The sequence below is a fragment of the Alternaria conjuncta genome, assembly GCF_024043145.1.
Source record: "Alternaria conjuncta strain BMP 0040 chromosome Unknown scaffold_11, whole genome shotgun sequence".
In the NCBI taxonomy this organism is placed as follows: domain Eukaryota; kingdom Fungi; phylum Ascomycota; class Dothideomycetes; order Pleosporales; family Pleosporaceae; genus Alternaria; species Alternaria conjuncta.
The window spans coordinates 1,246,000-1,265,343 of record NW_026250100.1 but is presented as its reverse complement, the minus strand read 5'-3'; the positions used below and the strand labels follow the sequence as shown (position 1 = coordinate 1,265,343).

Below are 19,344 nucleotides of genomic sequence, written 5' to 3'. Positions count from 1 at the left end.
AGTAGAAGTGTTATTAGTTTTATTATTAAGATTAGATTAAAACTACTTAATACTAGAAGTATTCTTAGACTTATTAGTGTTATGCTTTACCTTTAAAGTATTAAAGCTCTACTTCTTACTACGCTTCTAGATTATATAGCTGTGCTTAAGGCACTACTTAAAAGTAGTATTATAGTTATAGATAAGCTTATAAAAGTAAGAGTTCTTAATATTAAGTAGATAACTAGTCTTTAAGTTCTACTCTATAGTGCAAAACTAATTAACTATACACTTAGTAACTTTCTCTATATACTTAGATCTAAAAAAGAGTTAGTAAAGCTTCTTAAGCTTAAAAAAGAGTATATATACACGTTATTATATTTATAATTACTAATAGCACTAGTAAGGCAGCGCTTAGACTTCTTACTCTTATTAATACTTATATAGTTTTTATAGAGAGAGTTAGTAGCTTTTCTAGTACTTATAGACTAGAAGTATTAGAGGTATACTATCTTGCAGAGCTTACTAGTAGTAATAAAAATAAGCTTTTTAGAGCTACGCTTACGTGCAGACTTAGTTACTAAAGCTTTATTATTCTTATTATTAGAATCTTTATTAAGCGTATACTTCTTACTATTATACTTTTTATTATTATACTTATTAGAAGAATTAGTAATATCTAAACTATTAGACTAGATAGAGAGCTCTAGATTAAAGAGAGAGCTTTTTATACTACTTATAATAATAAAAAAACACTTCTTCTTAGAAGTAGAGCTAGAGAAAGGTAAAGTGTTATAAACTATACTACTCTCTTAAGAAATAGAAAGCTTATCTAAGGCTTTAGTAGAAAGCTTAAAAGCGTTAGAAGAGATAGTAATAGAATTCTTAGAAGTAGAGCTCTTAGAACTAGAAGAATCTAGAAAGAGAATATTAGAATAAGTATTGCTAGTAGCTAAAGAACTAGAAACTATAATAGTAACTTTAGTAGAATACTTATAGAAATTACTAGAAAGCTTCTAAGAGAGCGCAGCGACGTTAGAATTATAGTTAGTATACTCTTTCTAGATAGTCTTACTAGCCTACTTATTATTATACTTTTCTATTACGCTAATAGAATTAGTAGACTACTACGCTTAGTAGATTACTTTTTCTAGAACTATCTTTTAACAGAGCTTAATAGCTCTTAGAAGTAGAATTTTAAGATATTCTTACTTAGTACACTGCTTATTAATAAAGCGCTTATTCTTAGACTTAATATACTTAGTTTTAGTAATTACCTTAGCTTTAGAATTCTTATTACTACGCTCTAAGTTACGCTTAATCTACTTATTACGCTTATAACGCAGACGCTACTTATTTTCTATAGCTTAACTAGTAATATAATACTTATAAGTAATCTAGTTATAATACTCTTACTTTACCTTATTCTTAGCTTTAAGGTTATAAGCGTACTACTTATTAGCGTACTTCTAGGCAGCGCGCTTATTATAATATAAAATATTATTAGCCTACTCTTAAGTAACTATATTACTATACTTAGTAAATAGATTAGACTTCTTAGAAGTATAAGTTAGAGTAGCAAATAGGTTGTAAGTAGAAGTAGAAGTACTTATAGAACTAGAGCTCTACTTCTTACTAAAAGAACTATGCTTAGAAAAGCCTCTAGAAATACTATAAAGCTTATTTAAGTACTTATAATTATTTACCTTAGAAAGAGTAGCTAGATACTTAAAGAAGTTAGAGGTATTAGAGCTTAACAGCTTAGCCTTTAACGCGCTTATATAACTAGAACTTAAAGAAGTTACCTTAGAGGCGCTTATAGAGCTAGAACTAGACTACTTATTCTTAGAAGAGTAGCTATTCTTATACTTATACTTATTTTTCTTTAATATAATACTAGAAAGCTTAGAGATAGATATAGAAAGGTATACTTAGTTTAATTAGTATAATAGAGTATGCTACTAGAGTTAGTAAGCGTACTAATAAAAATTAGAAATACTTACTTTTATTTTAGGTAAGAGGTAGAGAGCGTTTAGCTAATTAAATAATTTTTAGTAATATTATAATTAGCGCGCGTACGCTAAGTAAGCTCTTAGCACTATATACGCTCTAATAAGTATATAATTAGCGTTCTTAGCTATAATAAAAGAGCTTATTATAACTACGTAGCCTACTTTTATAGGCTACTTAGAGAGTGTATTATAGAACGCACTTCTAGATACTTCTTAAGAGTATAGTACGTAATTATACTAGTATAGATTAAAATAAGCTCTTAGAAGCTTTACTACTTAAGAGAGCTTTCTAAGTAAGCTTATAATATAATAATTTATCTTCTATTTATTTCTATGCTTCTAGACGTAATAGTATTTATAATAATAGAATTAGAAGAATAGATAGAAGAGTTATATTTAATAAATAAGAGGTTAAATCTATACTTAAAAGTTATAAGAATAATAAACACTTCTAGCGTATCTATTCTAATTATATAATTATAGTCTATATACTATATACTACTATTTTTAAAAAGCTTCTCTAAGATAATATTAGTATAGAAACTAGAGATAATTTTAACACTAGTAAGTATAAGATTAGTTTTTCTAGATTCTTTAGAGGTACTAAAAATAAAGTAAAGTATATAATTACTAATACTAATTACTAGAAGAATCTAGCTACCTACTTTAACTATTTCTCTATTAGTCTTATTAAAGAAGTTAGACTTAATTAAAGCTTTATTATTAACTAAGTAGACTATAGCTCTACTATTAAAAATTATACTAGCTAAGAGCGCGTAAGACTTAAAATCTATACTAAAGATAAAAAGTCTAAACTTTATAATTAGCTTCTTTAGGTAAATAATTATTAAGACTATATTATCTAGATACTTAAAAGCTAAAGCGCTTATTTTCTAACTAGATTACTTAATTTTCTTATATAGGCTACTTTACTTTCTTTTCTAATAGCGCTTCTAGATCTTTTACTTATCTTAAGCTAAGAGTTCTATTAGTAGAATACCTAGTAGCTTAGATCTAGTAATTATAGTCTATAATTAGAAATATAAAATAGACTTCTACTTATACTTTATATTAAGTTTATAAAGGTAAGACTTAAGTAGTAAGCTTAACTACTTTTTACTTAACTTAGTAGAAGTAGAAAGTTAACTTATAACTATATTAAAGATTATATTAGCTTTACTTTTTCTAGTAGTAATTAATATTTTTTAGAAAATAATACTAAATACTTTACTAAGATTATTAAAGCTTAACGTATTCTTTTTAAAAGCTATAGTAAATAATTAATTATATTACTACTAGTAAGCTTACTTAGAGTTAAACTTCTTAATAATAGTAAGAAAGTTAGTAATTATAAGAAGTTCTTTAACCTCTAAAAGCTTAAAAATCTTTACTTTTTAGTAAAGTATTAACTAGTTAGTAAACTACTTCTTAGTAGTACTTCTTTAAGTTTTTTTAAAATAAGTATAATACTTTATATAAACTATATATTATATAGTCTAATTTATAAAAGTAAGTATAGTTTTAAAAGTCTTTATAAAAGACTAGACTATTTTTTTATTATTACTTATAGTTATAAGTAATAAGTAATCTAGCGTAATAGTGCGTATAATTTAGTTTTTAATATTATTAATCTTCTTACTATTAGGTTCTAGCTCTAAAGAGTCTAGGCTAACTTAGTACTAGCTATAAATACCTTAGAATTACTATTATAGCTTAGTAGTAATTTATCTCTAGTCTTTTTAGAATAATATATCTAATTATAGTCTAATATTATATATCTAGTATTTAACTAATTCTATTATTTAATATTTAAATTACTTTACTCTATAATACTCTTATATATACTATTTAGATATAATAAGCTCTAAAGTAGATCTCTCTAGCGTAATATAATATAGTAGTAAGTAAGCTATACTATTCTTACGCGTAATAGATAATAACTAGAAGAAATTAGCTTCTATATCTCTAGAGGTAGTAACACTACCTACTAAGAAACTTATAGACTTATTAGAAGTCTTTTTAGATATTACTAACTTAGCCTTAATTATTAGAGATAGTAACGCGCTATTAAAGTCTATTTTAAAACTAACTAGGCTTTTATAGACTACTACTACTAAAAATAAAAATAAATAAGCTACTTTAATTTATAAACTTAAGAAGTTATATAAATAGAAATAATTAAAGTATACTTATTAAGATATAGTCTACTTTAGAAAATTTAAGTATAAAGTACTTATAAGTAACTACTTAGCTTTTAAAGTAGATATTATCTACTATACTTTAACTATAAGAGGTAAGTTCTAGTTAAATTTAGAAGCTTTATACTTTAAGAATCTAAAAATATTTACTACGCGTAATTACTTATAGTATAACTACTAAGTATATAATTATAAGGCTATTTTTAGAGAAGTACTTTCTACCTTTTTAATAAGTACTTAAAAGATAAACTTTACTATAAGATTTCTTAATAAAACTACTTACTCTACTTAGAATATCTACTTCTAGAACTATATAAAGCTTAAGGCGTCTTAGATATCTACTTAGAAAAAACTTAAAGTAGTTATACTTAATATACTTAGTTCTAAGTTATTATAGCGCTTTATAGCTTATAATAGACTTAAGTAGACTAAATAGAGGCTAGATTAGAACTCTAACTCTCTTTTAGCCTACCTTAATATACTTTAAAGTAAACTAAGTAACTACTTAGAAGAGTAGCGCTATATAAACTTTATAAGTACTTTTTCTTTTAATATTTAGAAAGAACTTCTACTTTAAAACTAAAAAAACTATAATATAGTCTCTAAGCTTAATATCTTAGCTTACTACTATTAGAGTAAGATAAAGTATACTACTACGCTTTCTAAGTATCTAGCTTATAAGAAGAAGTCTTATAGCTATTAAATTTAGAACTTTTTTTTAGAGCTTTTCTAAATCTAGAAAAAAGCTAAAAAGACTAGTTTAGTAAAATCTAACTTATAACTAGCTAAATTAGACTAAAATAGTCTAAAAGACTCTAATATAATTTATTAGAGGTATAATAAAACTAAATACTTCTAAAAAAACTATCTAAAGTTTAAAAAAAACTCTAAAAGCTTATCTAGTTAGAGATTAGAAAAAGATAGTAAGTAGAAAAGCTAGAGTTCTTCTTAGCTACTTATATTACTCTAAATCTAGTATTCTAGAACTTAGAACTTCTTTATAATACGCTTTACCTAAAGCTAGTAAAGCTACTAATAGTAAAGGTATTACTTAGCTAATTAGAGTCTATTAAGGCTTTAGTAGATAGAGGTTTCTAGTTAAATCTTATTTTAGCGTTACTTACTATAAAGTAAAGCTTATTAGTTTACTTTCTATCTAAGCTATTAGTAGATAGAGTAAATAGTAAAGAATTAAAAATTTATAGCACTACTATAGTAGCTATAAAAGTAGTAGATTTTTATAGAAAATAAAAGACCTAGAATATTCTATATATTATTATAGAAGTTTATAAGTATTAGATATACTTAGATCTACTTTAGATAAATATATATTATCTAAAGATTAGCTACTCTATATAGAAGCTACTCTTTTAGAGTACTAAGTCTAAAAATAGAACTATTTATAGAAAGATTATACTAGAAAAGGCTAAGAAGTTTAAAAAAACTATATATAATTTTATAGTAGATATATATAGCTATCTTATTACTTTAATACTTTAGTTTAGTCTAAAAGAAGCTAAAGAGAGTAGTTTACTTCTATAATACACTAAGTTTACGTATCTTAGATTAGAAGATAACTTAAGAGTTTTTACTAACTATAGTTTATAAAACTTAGCTATTAACTTACTATCTAGAACTATAGTACTTTACTAGCTATTATATAACTTTTCTAAAATAGAGTTAGAGCTTTTATATAAGTATTTAGATAAATACTTAGTATAAAAGTAGATTAGATATAGTAAGTCTTTAGTAGAAGCGCTTATACTCTTTACTAAAAAGAAAGATAGTAGTATATATTTATACGTTAACTATAGAAGCCTTAATAAAGTTACTATTAAGAATTAGTACTTTTTACTACTTATTATAGAGTTTCTAGAAAGATTAGCTAGTGCTAAATTCTATACTAAACTTAATATAAAAGAGGCTTATTATAGAGTATATATTAAAAAAAGTAATAAGTAGAAGACTATCTTCTATATAAGATATAGTAGTTTTAAGTATACTATAATACCTTTTAGTCTTATAAATACTTTTATATAGTTCTAGACTTATATCTATTAAGTTCTTATAGAATTAATTAATATAATCTATATTATATACTTAAATAATATTTTTATTTTCTCTAATACTAAAGAGAAGTATAAAAGCTATATTAAAGAAGTCTTATATAGATTATATAATATAAAGCTATTTTTAAAGCTTCTAAAGTATAAGTAGTATATCTAGTATACTAAGTACCTTAGGTATGTAGTTTTCTCTAAGAGAATATAAATTAATAAGAATAGAATTAAAATAATCTAAGAATAGCCTAAACTACGTATAGTGCGTAAGATTTAGGTATTTATTAGCTTTATAAACTACTATAGATAGTTTATTACTAGATTTTTCTAACTTACTTTACTATTAACTAAACTAACCTAGAAGAGGCTTAAAGAAGCTAAAGATAGCTGTACCTAGTAGAGAGAGAAGAGTTAGGTTCTTAACTTTAATAAAAAAGCTAAAAAGACTTTTTAAAAGCTAAAAAACTCTTTTCTAAGTATTTTTATTTTAACTTATTTTAAGTAAGATAGAAAAACTAAAGCTAAGGTAGACGCTTTAGGTAGCGTAATTATAAGTATATTAAGCTAATATATACTAAATAGAGCTAGAAAGTACTAATAGTATCTAGTTAACTTCTTTTTATATAAGCTTATTATAGTAGAGTATAATTATAATATATATAACTAGAAGCTACTTATAATAGTTAAGAGCTTAGAGTATTAGCACTAATATCTAAAGAGTGTATACTTTAACCTCTAAACTAACTATTAGAATTTAAAATAGTTTATAGAGACTAAAACTCTTAACTATTAATAAGTTAAGTCTTATATTATACTATCTAGATTTAATTTTAATATTTACTATAAAGTAGAGTCTACTAACTCTATAGATAAGTTTTCTTACTATTTTAACTATATAGTAGAAGTCTAGAAACCTACTTAGAAGTATAATAAAGCTTTTATCTAGCCTATAAGAGATCTTATAACTAATAGTAATAGAACTTTTCTTTTAGTAGCTATAGTATAGATACGCTCTACTAAGCGCACTAAGAAATAATAAAATCTTACTAAAAGTCTAGAGAGCTTTAACTAAGCTAGTAGATATACTATACTAGAGCTTTAGACTCTAAAGAAGCGTAATAAAATAGATTACGCCTTTTTAGATACTTTAGATAAGTCTAAGTCTAAAGATAACTAGTTTAGTCTAAATAGTGCTAAAACGCGCTATTATATAGTAAGAATACTAGTAACTACTAAAGAGAAGTTATAAGCTTTCTAAAAATATTATAATAACTCTCTAGTAAGCTACTTTAGAGTAAGATATACTTTAAAGAAGCTATAGAAGTACTACTTTTAGAAGAGTATATATAAAGATATAAAGTAATACTATAAGAATTATCTTATATATAGAAAGTTTACTTTTATAAAGTATAGGCTTTATAGCCTACTATAGTCTCTTCTAATATTTAACTATTCTTAGAAGAACGTAATAATAGACTTTATTATAGAACTACTACCTAGTATAGTTTCTAGTATAAAGTATAATACTATACTAGTTATTATAGATAGATTAACTAAAAGAGCCTATTATATACTAGTATAAGCTAATTAAAATAGTACTAATCTAGTATAAACTTAGATATATAAAGTTATCTAACTTTATAGTATACTAAAGTATATTATCTTAGATTAAGGCTTTTTAATAAACTTTAAGTATTAGAATACTTTTCTTTACTACTTTAATACTAAAAGAGTTCTTACTTCTACTTTCTATTCTTAGACTAATAGCTAGACTAAAAGATAAAACTAGACTTTAGAGTAGTATCTTTACTACTATTACTTTCTAGAATAGAATAATTAGGCGCGCTAGATATCTATTAAAGAGTTTATATATAATAATAGTATCTACTCTACTACTAGAATTACTTTTTTCTAGGTCTACTATAAAAAGTACTTTTATAAAGTAAATTAGTCTAATTTAGCTTTTAGTAAGAGAGAAAGCTCTATAAAGGCTAGCTTTACTAAATAAGTAATTAAACTATAGTAAGAGTGCTATAAAAAGATTAAAGTAGTAAATACTTACTAGAAAAAGTATACTAATAAGTACTACGCGCTAATACTCTTTAAAGTAGAAAACTAAGTTTTAGTCTCTAACTATTATATTAGAAGTACTTACCTAAAGAAAAAGCTAAATTAGAAGTTTTTTAAACTTAGAAAGATTATAGACTAGATTAGTCTCTTAGCCTTCTAAGTTAATTTTCTAGAACTTAATAGTATTTATCTAGTATTCTATATATTACTTTTAGAGCTTTTTAATCTAAAAGATACTATTCTATACTCTAAAGCGTCTAAGTAGAATACTTTAAGAGAATTTAGTAATAATATATATAAAGTAAAATATATTATTAAAAGATAACGTAATAAGAATAACTAATAGAAATACTTAATTAAATAGGTTAGATATCTAGAGAAAGAAAACTTATAAAAACTAAGTTTAAATATCTTAGCTAATATACTATAGAAGTTCTAGAATAAAAAGAGTATCTAGTAGTGTAGAAAGTTTTTAAAAGCTTAGCTTATAAAATAATACTATAGATAGCTTTATAAAAAGAGAAGATAAGTTATATTAAGCTATAATAAGCTATTCTAGTGTAAACTAAAGTATATCTTTACTTTTTTTCTCTATATAGAGTTTTTTAGAGTATTTAATAGTACTTTAGACTAGAATAGCTTATAACTATCTAACTCTAACTTACTTCTCTATATAAGAATTATTAGTTTTTTAGGCCTTATAATTAGTTTTAAAGAATTTAAATATTATACTTTAGGTAAATTTATATAGATAAATAACTTTAATTATAGATATAGATCTTTCTATATTATAAGAATAGATCTATTTATAGATATTAATCTAGACTAGACTAAGCTATAATAGCTTATATAGAGCTAAAATAGGCTAGTTTTAGTTAATATCTTTTAACTTTAGTTAATTCTACGTAAACTCTATTAAACTCTACTTAAATATACTAGAAAAGCTTATATTACTCTAGAATAGACTAAAATAAGCTATAAGAGACTATTAAAGAGTATCTAAGAGTAACTTAGAGAATACTAGCTCTAAAGCACTTAATCTTATCTTTCTTAGTTTTAATCTACTTCTTAAGCTAGCTCTTCTTAGTAGTAGTTTTATTACTCTTTAGCTAGAAAGTAAGCTCTATTTAAAGTTTTTAAATAGTATTTTATAGATCTTTAACTATAGAAATAATAGCTTACTTAGTAGACTTTAAGACTAAACGCTATAGAAAAAGTTAGTATAAACTAAAATAAGCTAAGAAAAACTAAAAGAAAGTAAAAAGAGGTAAAGTAGCTACTAGTAATCTAGAAAGAGCTAATTAAAGTTATAAAAGCCTAGAAGAGAGTATTTTAGAACTTACTAATTACTTATATAGTAATCTAGCGTTAAGTATATTAGTAACTTTATTAGCTCTTTTCTTAAACGCGTAAAGAGTACTCTTAGTAAAGCTAGTAACTATAGCCTTAGTTTTAGTCTTATTATTAAGACACGTATTAGACTTAGTAGTAGTATAGCTATAAAGTGCGCTAAAATAAAATTATAAGTACTTCTAATTAGAGAAGTAGTTACTACTAAAGTTAGTTAAAAGAGTTTAAAATAAGCTATTATAAACTAATCTAGCTCTTTTAGATTCTATAAAGACTCTACTAACTCTAGAGAGAATAAAAAAGCTTATAAAATACTAAATTAGGCTAAAATAAACTAATATAAGTTAAAACTTACTTAATAATATTATTATAAACTCTCTTATACTCTTCTACTAGATTTATTTTTAGATAGCGTAAGTTACTATACTTAAAGTCTTTTATAGCTAGTAGAGTAGGTATTAAAGTATTATTAGAGGCTTAAAAATATAGAATAATAAGTCTTTTACTAATAAACTTCTAGTTAGCTAATAATTAGTAGATAATCTTAAATATAGCTTCTAAGTTAATAAGATTCTCTAGAAGCTATATTAGTTAGTATTAGCGTAAAAGAGCCTAAAATAAGCTAAAATAGACTAAAACTATCTATTCTAGAGCTATTTACTATCTATTAGCTTTATAGAAGCTAATAGAGAGTAATAGTAGCTAAAAAAGAGTAAAATAAGTACTTATAGTAAAGCACTACTTATTTATAGCCTAATACTAGCTATATAGAATAGTTTAGATAATAGAATCTCTAGTTAGTATACTAGTAACCTTCTTAATTATACTAGTAAAGATAGCGTACTTTTTCTTAGTTTTAAAAACTAAAAAAGTATAGCTATAGTAGTTAAATATATAAAGCTTATTAAGCTTCTATAATTATAGGTAACTAGTATATAGTATATAACTAATTTTAAGAAAATTAGGTATATAGAAGTAGCTTATAGTAATCTAATTATTACTAACTATAGTTAAGTTAAGACGTAAAGAGCTATTAAGACTTAAAATAGAGTAATATAGAGTATAATAGGTAGGTATAAATAATAAATAGATAAATTAGTATAATTTATATATTAATAGTTCTAGGCAAAGTTCTAAAAGCTAGTTAGTAGTAATTTAGTATTATTTACGCTAAAAGTCTCTAATTTAAGCTAAACTACTCTATTATACTCTAAAATAAGCTATAATAAGTTACTTTAGACTTTTTTAGAATTCTAAAAATAATAAGTAAAAAGAGCTAATACTTACTATTATAAAGTAATTAAAGAGTAAAGAATAGAAAAAAAAAATCTAACTAGCTAGAAATATTTAGAGCGTATAAGTCTACGCTAGCTTTACTAGTATAGATAGTAGCTTTATACGCGCGTTTATATATAATTTCTAGAACTACTACTTTTTATAATAAATTTCTACTCTTTTTATAGATATAATATACTTACGCTAGCTTAATATAGACTATTATAGGCTAAAAGAGCCTATTATAGGCTATAGTTACTTTATCTAGTCTATTAAATAACCTTAGAAGTAGATTAAAGGTAATCTACTCTAAAAAAAAGAATAATATTAAGTTCTAGCTCTAAAAAGTCTAGACTAACTTAGCACTAGCTATAAATACCTTAGAATTACTATTATAGCTTAGTAGTAATTTATCTTTAGTCTTTTTAGAATAATATACCTAATTATAGTCTAATATTATGTATCTAGTATTTAACTAATTCTATTATTTAACACTTACTTTTTCTTAACTACTACTTAGACTTATAGTTCTAGTAAGCTATAAGTATAGTACTATTCTTAGTTTTATAATTATAATCTTATAAGAGAGTATTATACTTATAGATAGCTTTATTATACTTATTCTTTTAATCTTTAGTTAGCTTTATAGAAAAAGAAGCTAAAGCTATAAACTTTAGAGCTAGAAAGTTAGAGAACTTAAGCTTTTAAGTATTTATATATTTAATATCTAAAAGATTAGAATTAATTTCTTTCTAGATACTTTTCTTATTATAGTATTACTTAAGAAGCGTAAACTAAATATTCTAGTTAGATTACTTTTTAAGAAGTATACCTATAGCTATAATAGCTATATTATAATTACTTATATTTATAGAGTTAGAGTATAGAATTAATATAGAGATATAGTAAATAATAAAGAAGTAGATAGTAAGTAAGTAATTACGTAGAAAAAGTTTTAATTATAGAATATTTAGAAAGAGTAGAGTAGAAATAAAATTAACTAATCTATCTTTTAGTAAGCTTTAATATATAGTAGAAATTAGTTCTATAATTAAGTAGCTAGGCTTATAACTATTAAAGCTAGAGATAATTAATAATTAGAAATAATTAAGTATATTATAATTAATCTACTATAAAAGAAAGTTAGAATAAAATCTTTAGCTATATACTTAAGAGCTAAGTAATTACGTATCTATAATTAGTTAATTATAACTACTCTCTAACTTTAATAGTATTAAATATAGAATCTAATAATTATATTAGTTACTATATCTTAGATTTAGAACACAACTTACCTACTTTAGTTAATTCTTCTATATACTATAACTATTTAACTAGAGTAGATATCTCTTCTAATATATTATATGCTATAGAACTTTCTCTAAAACTTAGTCTTCTAAGTACTATTAAGTTACTATACCTTTATAGAAAATTTTAGTTAGAGACTATAAAGTAAGATAAATTACAAGGTTAGAATAATTAGTAGCTTATTAATCTCTATAGTTTAAGTAAGAGCTCTATTTTTATATCTAAAGTTAGCTACTAAACAGTACACAGACCTACCTACAAATACGCTAGTTTAGATTTGTTAATTCTATAGGCGACATGCGTCTCTGTGTAATAGGGAGAAGTTCCTTCACATTTAATTTTACGAACGCGAGATACTATTTTCCTCTCCTTCGCCCTGCCAAGATGATGACACGCTGCACTCCCCTGATTCAGTCCGCCGAATCGAAGGCGGCGGTGAGCCCCAGACCCCGTCGCACGCAAAGCCGCACAACCCACAATGACCAAACTTGAACTCGAGCAACTGCACTGGGACGTTCGGCAACGCGCGGATCATCAGGAAAGAAGCGTGTTAATGGCGGGTGTTGTTACACTGGAGCCCACGGTGCTCGGAGGGCAGTATGTCCCATACGGACTTTCAACAGCGACAGCGCAGTGGTCGAAAATATCCACTTCGTTCTCGCGTCTAAGCAGTCTCAAGATCTGTTGATCCTAAAGCAGGAACGTAGTCACCCTAAGACGATGCAATGCGAGGCTGGCAGATACAGGCTTCCATGACTCATGTTGACAAGAAGTAGAATGGGTGACTACATAACTGCTGTGTTGAACAGAGACGCTCTCATAAAATTAGCCAGAGGTCCTCCATGCCACATGGATACGTGGTCTCTAAGCTCTTTTACATTTCACCACGCCCTTCGAAAGATCTCCGATACAATACTTAGCGTCGCCTGAGAGCTAAGCAGTGAGCTTCACTGCTCTCTTCTTCTTCGGCGATCCATTCCCGGCGTCGCATGAGTTCCTGTTCGTGTGGCCAGGATTGCAATACCAATGCCAGTTGTCATCCTCATAATTGATCGTTCCGTAATCGTCCCAGAATCCGCCAAGCTGGTTGGTATGTTGGTACGGAAGCTGATCGCAGTGACCACCAGCAATGATTGCAGTGCCACCTACGGTGTTGCTGGCTTTGGAGAGGGCTTCTGCTTCAGTATTGCCCTTACCGACTTGGCAATACGGGGAACTAAATATCGCAGTGCCGACAGCTGAGCCGTAATCCATGTTTACGGCAGCTAGCCAGAGGGCTTGGGTACCAGTCGTGGCGTAGATGGCTAGGAGGAGTGATTTGACCATGTTGGGTATGCTAGGATAGGTATCAGTACATATTGATCCCAGGCTGTCCTTTTGACTCACTTGAACAAGGCACTCGGATATGCGACAGCGATGGAGGGTAGTGGAACAACCGTATCGAATGTTGAGGACTTTGATAAGCTTGGGGACAGAGACTTAGTGGGCTTATATATGCTTTTGCATCGCCTTCTAACAGTTGTCTTACAGATATACGAGATCCCGGCAAAGGACCGATTGCATCCTGCTTCTTACGCCTCGCGTCTGATGATGCTCCATCGTAATGTTTGGTCCGATCAACTGCTCAAGCACCAGAGCAGCTCTTGTTCTCTGCCACATCAATGGGCGTCAAGCGGCCCGGTGTCACTGCCTGCATACGTTGCCTGTACACAGCCTCGTGCTGAGTTCGTTGACCGCCACTATTATACTATGACATCGCACTGTTATACCATGGCCCAAAGCGTGCAACTTAGACATGACGCGTCAGTCATGAGCCTAAGTACGTCCGTGCAGCTGTCATGGACTGGCCTGTCAGATATTAGAGCAGCTTATCCGACTGTATCCCTAAAATAGGCTGATATGATAACATTGCCTCTTGCACGACCATGACTGCCCCGGTTTTGCGGACGCTGATGTCGCAGCGGTCTTTCATCATCATGTCATTATGTGAACAAGTGGAAGCACGTAGCTTTCTTAATTCCATTGCAATTCGACCTTCTCACTTCGATTGAATTCATGAAAGTGCCATAGACGACAGCCGCTAAAGAGATGAAGAGTTTTATCTGTCACCGCCCTCGTATTTTCAATATTCACTATACACTGATACTTGCTTGAAAGGGCAGCACACTGTGTCGGTCCGGCGTACTCATATCTAGTTCATAGATCTAATGAACCCTAAGGGTTACCGCTTTTCATGTCACACCGATCATCTGCGCTAGATCCAAGAGGCGAGTTTGGTTTTGATCACCTCAGACTTTCAGGCAGATAATGCGTTCGTGTGTATTCGCATGTTTCTACCAAGAAACATTAGAGGCTTCTGATGCTAAGCTTTTCGGTGTCCTTCGCAGATATTCATGAGCTCAGCGACATCTCCATAGCATGCAGCCGTCTTTCTTCGCACGTAGATTGTGGCTGTAGTAGCAAGCTCCTCATGTTTCATCAGGAATGAAGTCACCCAATCGAAGTTGCTCGTATTCTCGAACTCGGGTCTTGTTGATCACGATCTCGGAGCGTCCGACTACTAACGTCCGGTTCGGCCCGATTTGGACAAGTGAAGGTTTGATCTACTGCAAGAAGCCGCGTGAGGCACGCTTCAACCCACAATTTTGCAGCCATGCCTCGGCACATGTGTATACGTAATGTGTTGGCAAGAAAATTATGGAAGATCGTTTATTCCTTGTGGTGATCTAACAGAAGGTTGAACCATGTACGGCATGCACTTCTAGCGCATGAATTCGGTGTCGGGGCTTCAAATAGCCCCGGCTAGGCCCAGGAAGGAAAACAGATGCGTCTCGATTGTTTGATCGTCATTGCCGCTGTATGTTTGGATGCCACTGTAGGCAAATACACAGGACGCCTAGTCTAACATCCGTTCTATCGATTTCCCGCTAGCACGGACTCTTCATTCCGTTATGAATCGAGTTAGGCTGCAGTTGCAGGACTACTATGCAGTGACCTCCGATGTTCAAGCTTCAGCTTAAGCCTCGTGTAGCTTAGTGCACCTCATATGCTCAGTTAGTGCCTACATCGATCGAGCACCAGGAGAAGGTACAGAGTATCGAGGTCACTGCGGGAATAGTCACGTCGACGTCTGCGTTGTATAAAGACAGGCTGGAGCGCTGCAGACAGAATCATCAACATTCACAAGCTTCAACAAACAGTTCCAAGCGAATCCAACATGCCATCACCTGCTTATCCCATCGCTCTTGCGGCTCTCATTGGGTCCGCGCTCGCAGACATCCACAATGTCAATCTTCCCTCGAACTTCTTCGATGGTCCACAGAGCGGTATTGGATCATGGTACCGTGCCTCTGCCGGCCAAGACTCGACAAACGGCAAGAGTTGGTGTGCGTACACGTACTATAACAGCGATCCTGTCTTTGCTGTGGTAGGTAACAACCCTTTTCAAGATCTCTGGAATTGTCACTAACGAGAACGATGCTCAGTCCCTAAAAGCGATGGGCGGCAAGACCTACAATTCGGACCCAGCGGGTTGGAAGGCAGCAACGCAAAAGTACTGTGGTCTCGAGGCGACTGTTAAGGATCCCAAAACTGGCAAGCAAATGCTTATGTACATTGGCGACGCATTTGATGATAAATATGTCCTTGTAAGTAATCTCCTCGAGTACTATTTCGCAAGATCACTTAGTAACACGGTTCATCAGTCGCCGGGGTCTATCGACATCATGATCGACGCCTTCTCGAACATCCACGGGAACCCCAACGGTAACAAGAACGACGTCATCAAGGGTGTGGAGTGGCAGCTTACAGGACGCGTCAACACGAAGTATGCTGCGGATGGCGCCGTATGGCCAACAAAAGCTGGAGCAGCACCAACGACTCCTGCTCCTACAAAGATGCAGACTTCTGCTTCACCAAAACCGTCTGCCTCTCCACCTGGTGGTGGCGAAGGTGCGAAGTGCAGTGACTCGACGAACTGTAATTCTGGCATGACATGCTTAGCACCTGATGGTGTCTGCAGCACAGCCGCTTGTAATTGGGGGTTAGATCCTCCTTCCTTTGGCTTTTGAGACTTACTAACCAAAATTTTCAGATGTACCGGATGGACCTGTAGTGCTTCGTCGCCGTGCCAGAAACCAAACACGTGTGTAAACGGCGCCTGCGCAGCTCCGACCACCGGCGCCGTAGGTGCGAAATGCAGTAATACGACAGATTGCAACTCTGGCTTGACATGTTTGAGCCCCGATGGCGTTTGCAGCAGCGCGCAGTGCAACTGGGGGTGAGCGATCTTTACGTGTGCGACGAGTCGTGGAAAACTAACTTGGATCTACAGATGCACTGAATGGACCTGTGATGCCTCGACGCCATGTCAGAAGCCGAACACTTGCGTAAGCGGCAGCTGCGCCGCAGCTTGAACGATGCTCATAACGTGATCTGGCCCACCTGGACGAACTTCGTACGATCAGGGCTGCTATATGGAGGTACCCTGCATGAATGGACATGGTCCTTTTGGAATATTGCAGAGATGGGAAGACATGGTAGAGTTGAAATAGTGGTACGTCTGGCCATTGTTTGCGGGTTGCTATTCCATTGAGAGATGCATTGAGGACATACGAATACTTAGATACATATGGAATACTACTGCCATATCTCGTTCACGACAACATGCATAGACACTCACCGCATCTTAAGCATCACGATATAAATACACATCAAATTTACCTTGAAAGGGTCTCGACTTTAGAATGTCCGAATGGGGAAGGTCGGAGATGCAGGTCCGTCTACACGACCAATTAGGTGTAGCGAGCTTCAGGAACCGAGGACGGGGAGACCCACTCACGGCCCGTTCACGAAAGGATTTTTGTAAGGCGTACCGTTTATCTGGGGCATGCTCGTATAGCTCCCTGGTGCCTAGAGGTGTTTTTCCGTGCAGCTGTAGAAATAAGACAGTTCGCCCCGTGCGCATTTTAACACACCTCAGTCACAACAACCTAAATCAATTGACTATGCGTTTCTCCTTCCTCGCGCTTGCGCTCGCCGGCTCGGCCGCCGTGACAGTCGCAGAGAGCGAATACGACCGCCCCGATCTTGCGGACACATACTGGGACGTGAGCATTTCTACACAGTCCGGTCGCCCAGGCTACAGCATCCGCGACTTCAACGCTACTTTCCATTCATCAATCACCAATGTCATTGAGGGAAAGTGTCACTACAGCTTCGTGCCACAAGGAACCAGTGCGCCTGCCGAGACGGATGTGTGTAGCACGGGATTGAAGTATGAATGGGACTGTAAGTCATCTTGATTATTCTATCTGCCGGACATCCACGTCTGCGAAGCTCAGTGCAAGAGGCTAATTTTGGTGCGATAGACACGAACGTTACGTTCCTGGAGCAAACGCTCGTTATGGGTAACGACAATTTTTGGATTTACGGACTGTCAAACAAGATAGAGACAACTCGCAGGAGCGATGGCATGAGCAGCACGACCAAGGGTAATGGCAAGGTGGATATCAGCCATTATTGTATCAAACCCGGATCGGGGACCTACAGTGGATGTGGATACGCTAACGGCTGCGTATCCACGAAATGCAACAACGAGAAGACAGGTGCTGCTTAGGCACAGGCTAAACGACCTAAGTTAGCAAAGAAAGTATTGTTTCTGTAGAAGTAGTTTTTTGTTGTAGAGCATAAAAGATTTAATATAGACTAACCTCTAAGCGACTATATAGAATTCTACTACGTTTTAAAATTAGCGTAGGTTCTATACCTCTATTCTTGCCTCTCTTTTCTCTTCTTGCTGTAACACTCTCTACTCTATTTTTGCCTCTTCTACCTTCTCTACTATCTTTCTACTACCTTACTACGTGCTATAAAGCTCTCTACGCTCTCTTCTATAATATTAATATCTATTATCTATCTCTAAGTTTATTAGGTTTATAACTTTTGCTATTAAATTCTATTAAATATAGTCTATATGTTTATAAATTTTAGTACTAGCCTTATAGCTTAAGCTAACTCTAGAAGCTTACTTAATAGCTTAAGCTAACTCTAACTAATATAAGATAATAGACTATATACAATCTACACTTAATTAGATATTATATTAGAGTTTACTAACTAAGAAGAAAAATCTAGAAAGTATAATCTTATAATAGAGTTAGCTAGTAGAGAAGATAAATATATATAATTAGTGTATTTACTATATATTACTAATAGTTTAGAGTTAGACTAAGATAAGAACGTAGCTTAAGAAGTATATAATAGATATAATTATATAAGAATTTTAGTAGTTATAGAGCTACTTACTTAGTAGCTTAGCGCTATCTAATTAGCTATCTAGACTAGCGCTATAATAGTACTTCTCTCTTTAGATAGAGCTCTAATAATATAATTAATAACACTAATATATAATAGCTTTAAAATAGTAAATTTAGTAAGTAAATTTTTTTTTTATATTTAATCTAGTTTAACTTTAAAAGTTTTAACTTTACTTTAGCTATATTAAAGTAGTTATTACTTACTTTACTATTAAGCTTACTTAAAGCTTATATAGTACTTAAAATAATACTAATACTTTTTAGTATATATAGGTAATAGCTCTGCACTAAAACCGCGCTAGCTCTTCCCGTAGACTCTGCATATCTCGCGCAAACCTATTCATCACCCGCACTTTTACGACGTTACATCAAAATCTAAGCACGCATTTGCATCTAGACAGCATGGCGTTTAGATTTACGCCCTTCATTTAATCTACTTGCCCATATGCAGCTTCTGCCACGCGTGCCCCGAGTTCGGTGGCATCGCCATGGGTCAAGCCCCTTTCCTACACCCACACGATGCCCGGCGTTGAGGCCACACTACCGGGGGTAAGCACTTGTTACACGCCCGTCACATCTTTGGCACCATGACAAGAACACCCTGGGCTCTGGACTACTACAGGCTGTTATCATTTTCCACATTGGCCTGCAGCCGAATGGTTCCTTCACGGCGGCATGCTGTATGTGGGTATGAGCCATGTATGCTCTTTAGAGTACCTGTACTTTCATGTCGGGCTGTGTCAAATCACTGGCTGATACACGCCTTGATGATCGG

At 31.6% G+C, this 19,344-nt stretch overlaps 2 protein-coding genes across 2 annotated transcripts; one reads left to right on the top strand and one right to left on the bottom strand.

The window, feature by feature from the left end:
- Positions 1–13,203: 13,203 nt before the first annotated feature.
- On the bottom strand, positions 13,204–13,578 carry J4E85_007959 (uncharacterized protein; the record flags this gene model as incomplete). Its single annotated transcript, XM_051472189.1, has 1 exon — positions 13,204–13,578. A coding segment is annotated over one exon (375 nt), but the record flags the coding sequence as incomplete, so codon positions are not given.
- A 1,891-nt stretch (positions 13,579–15,469) lies between these two features.
- On the top strand, positions 15,470–16,322 carry J4E85_007958 (uncharacterized protein; the record flags this gene model as incomplete). Its single annotated transcript, XM_051472188.1, has 3 exons — positions 15,470–15,679; positions 15,738–15,899; positions 15,957–16,322. 3 exons carry the CDS (start codon positions 15,470–15,472, stop codon positions 16,320–16,322), a joined length of 738 nt encoding a protein of 245 aa, XP_051324385.1.
- Positions 16,323–19,344: the final 3,022 nt, after the last annotated feature.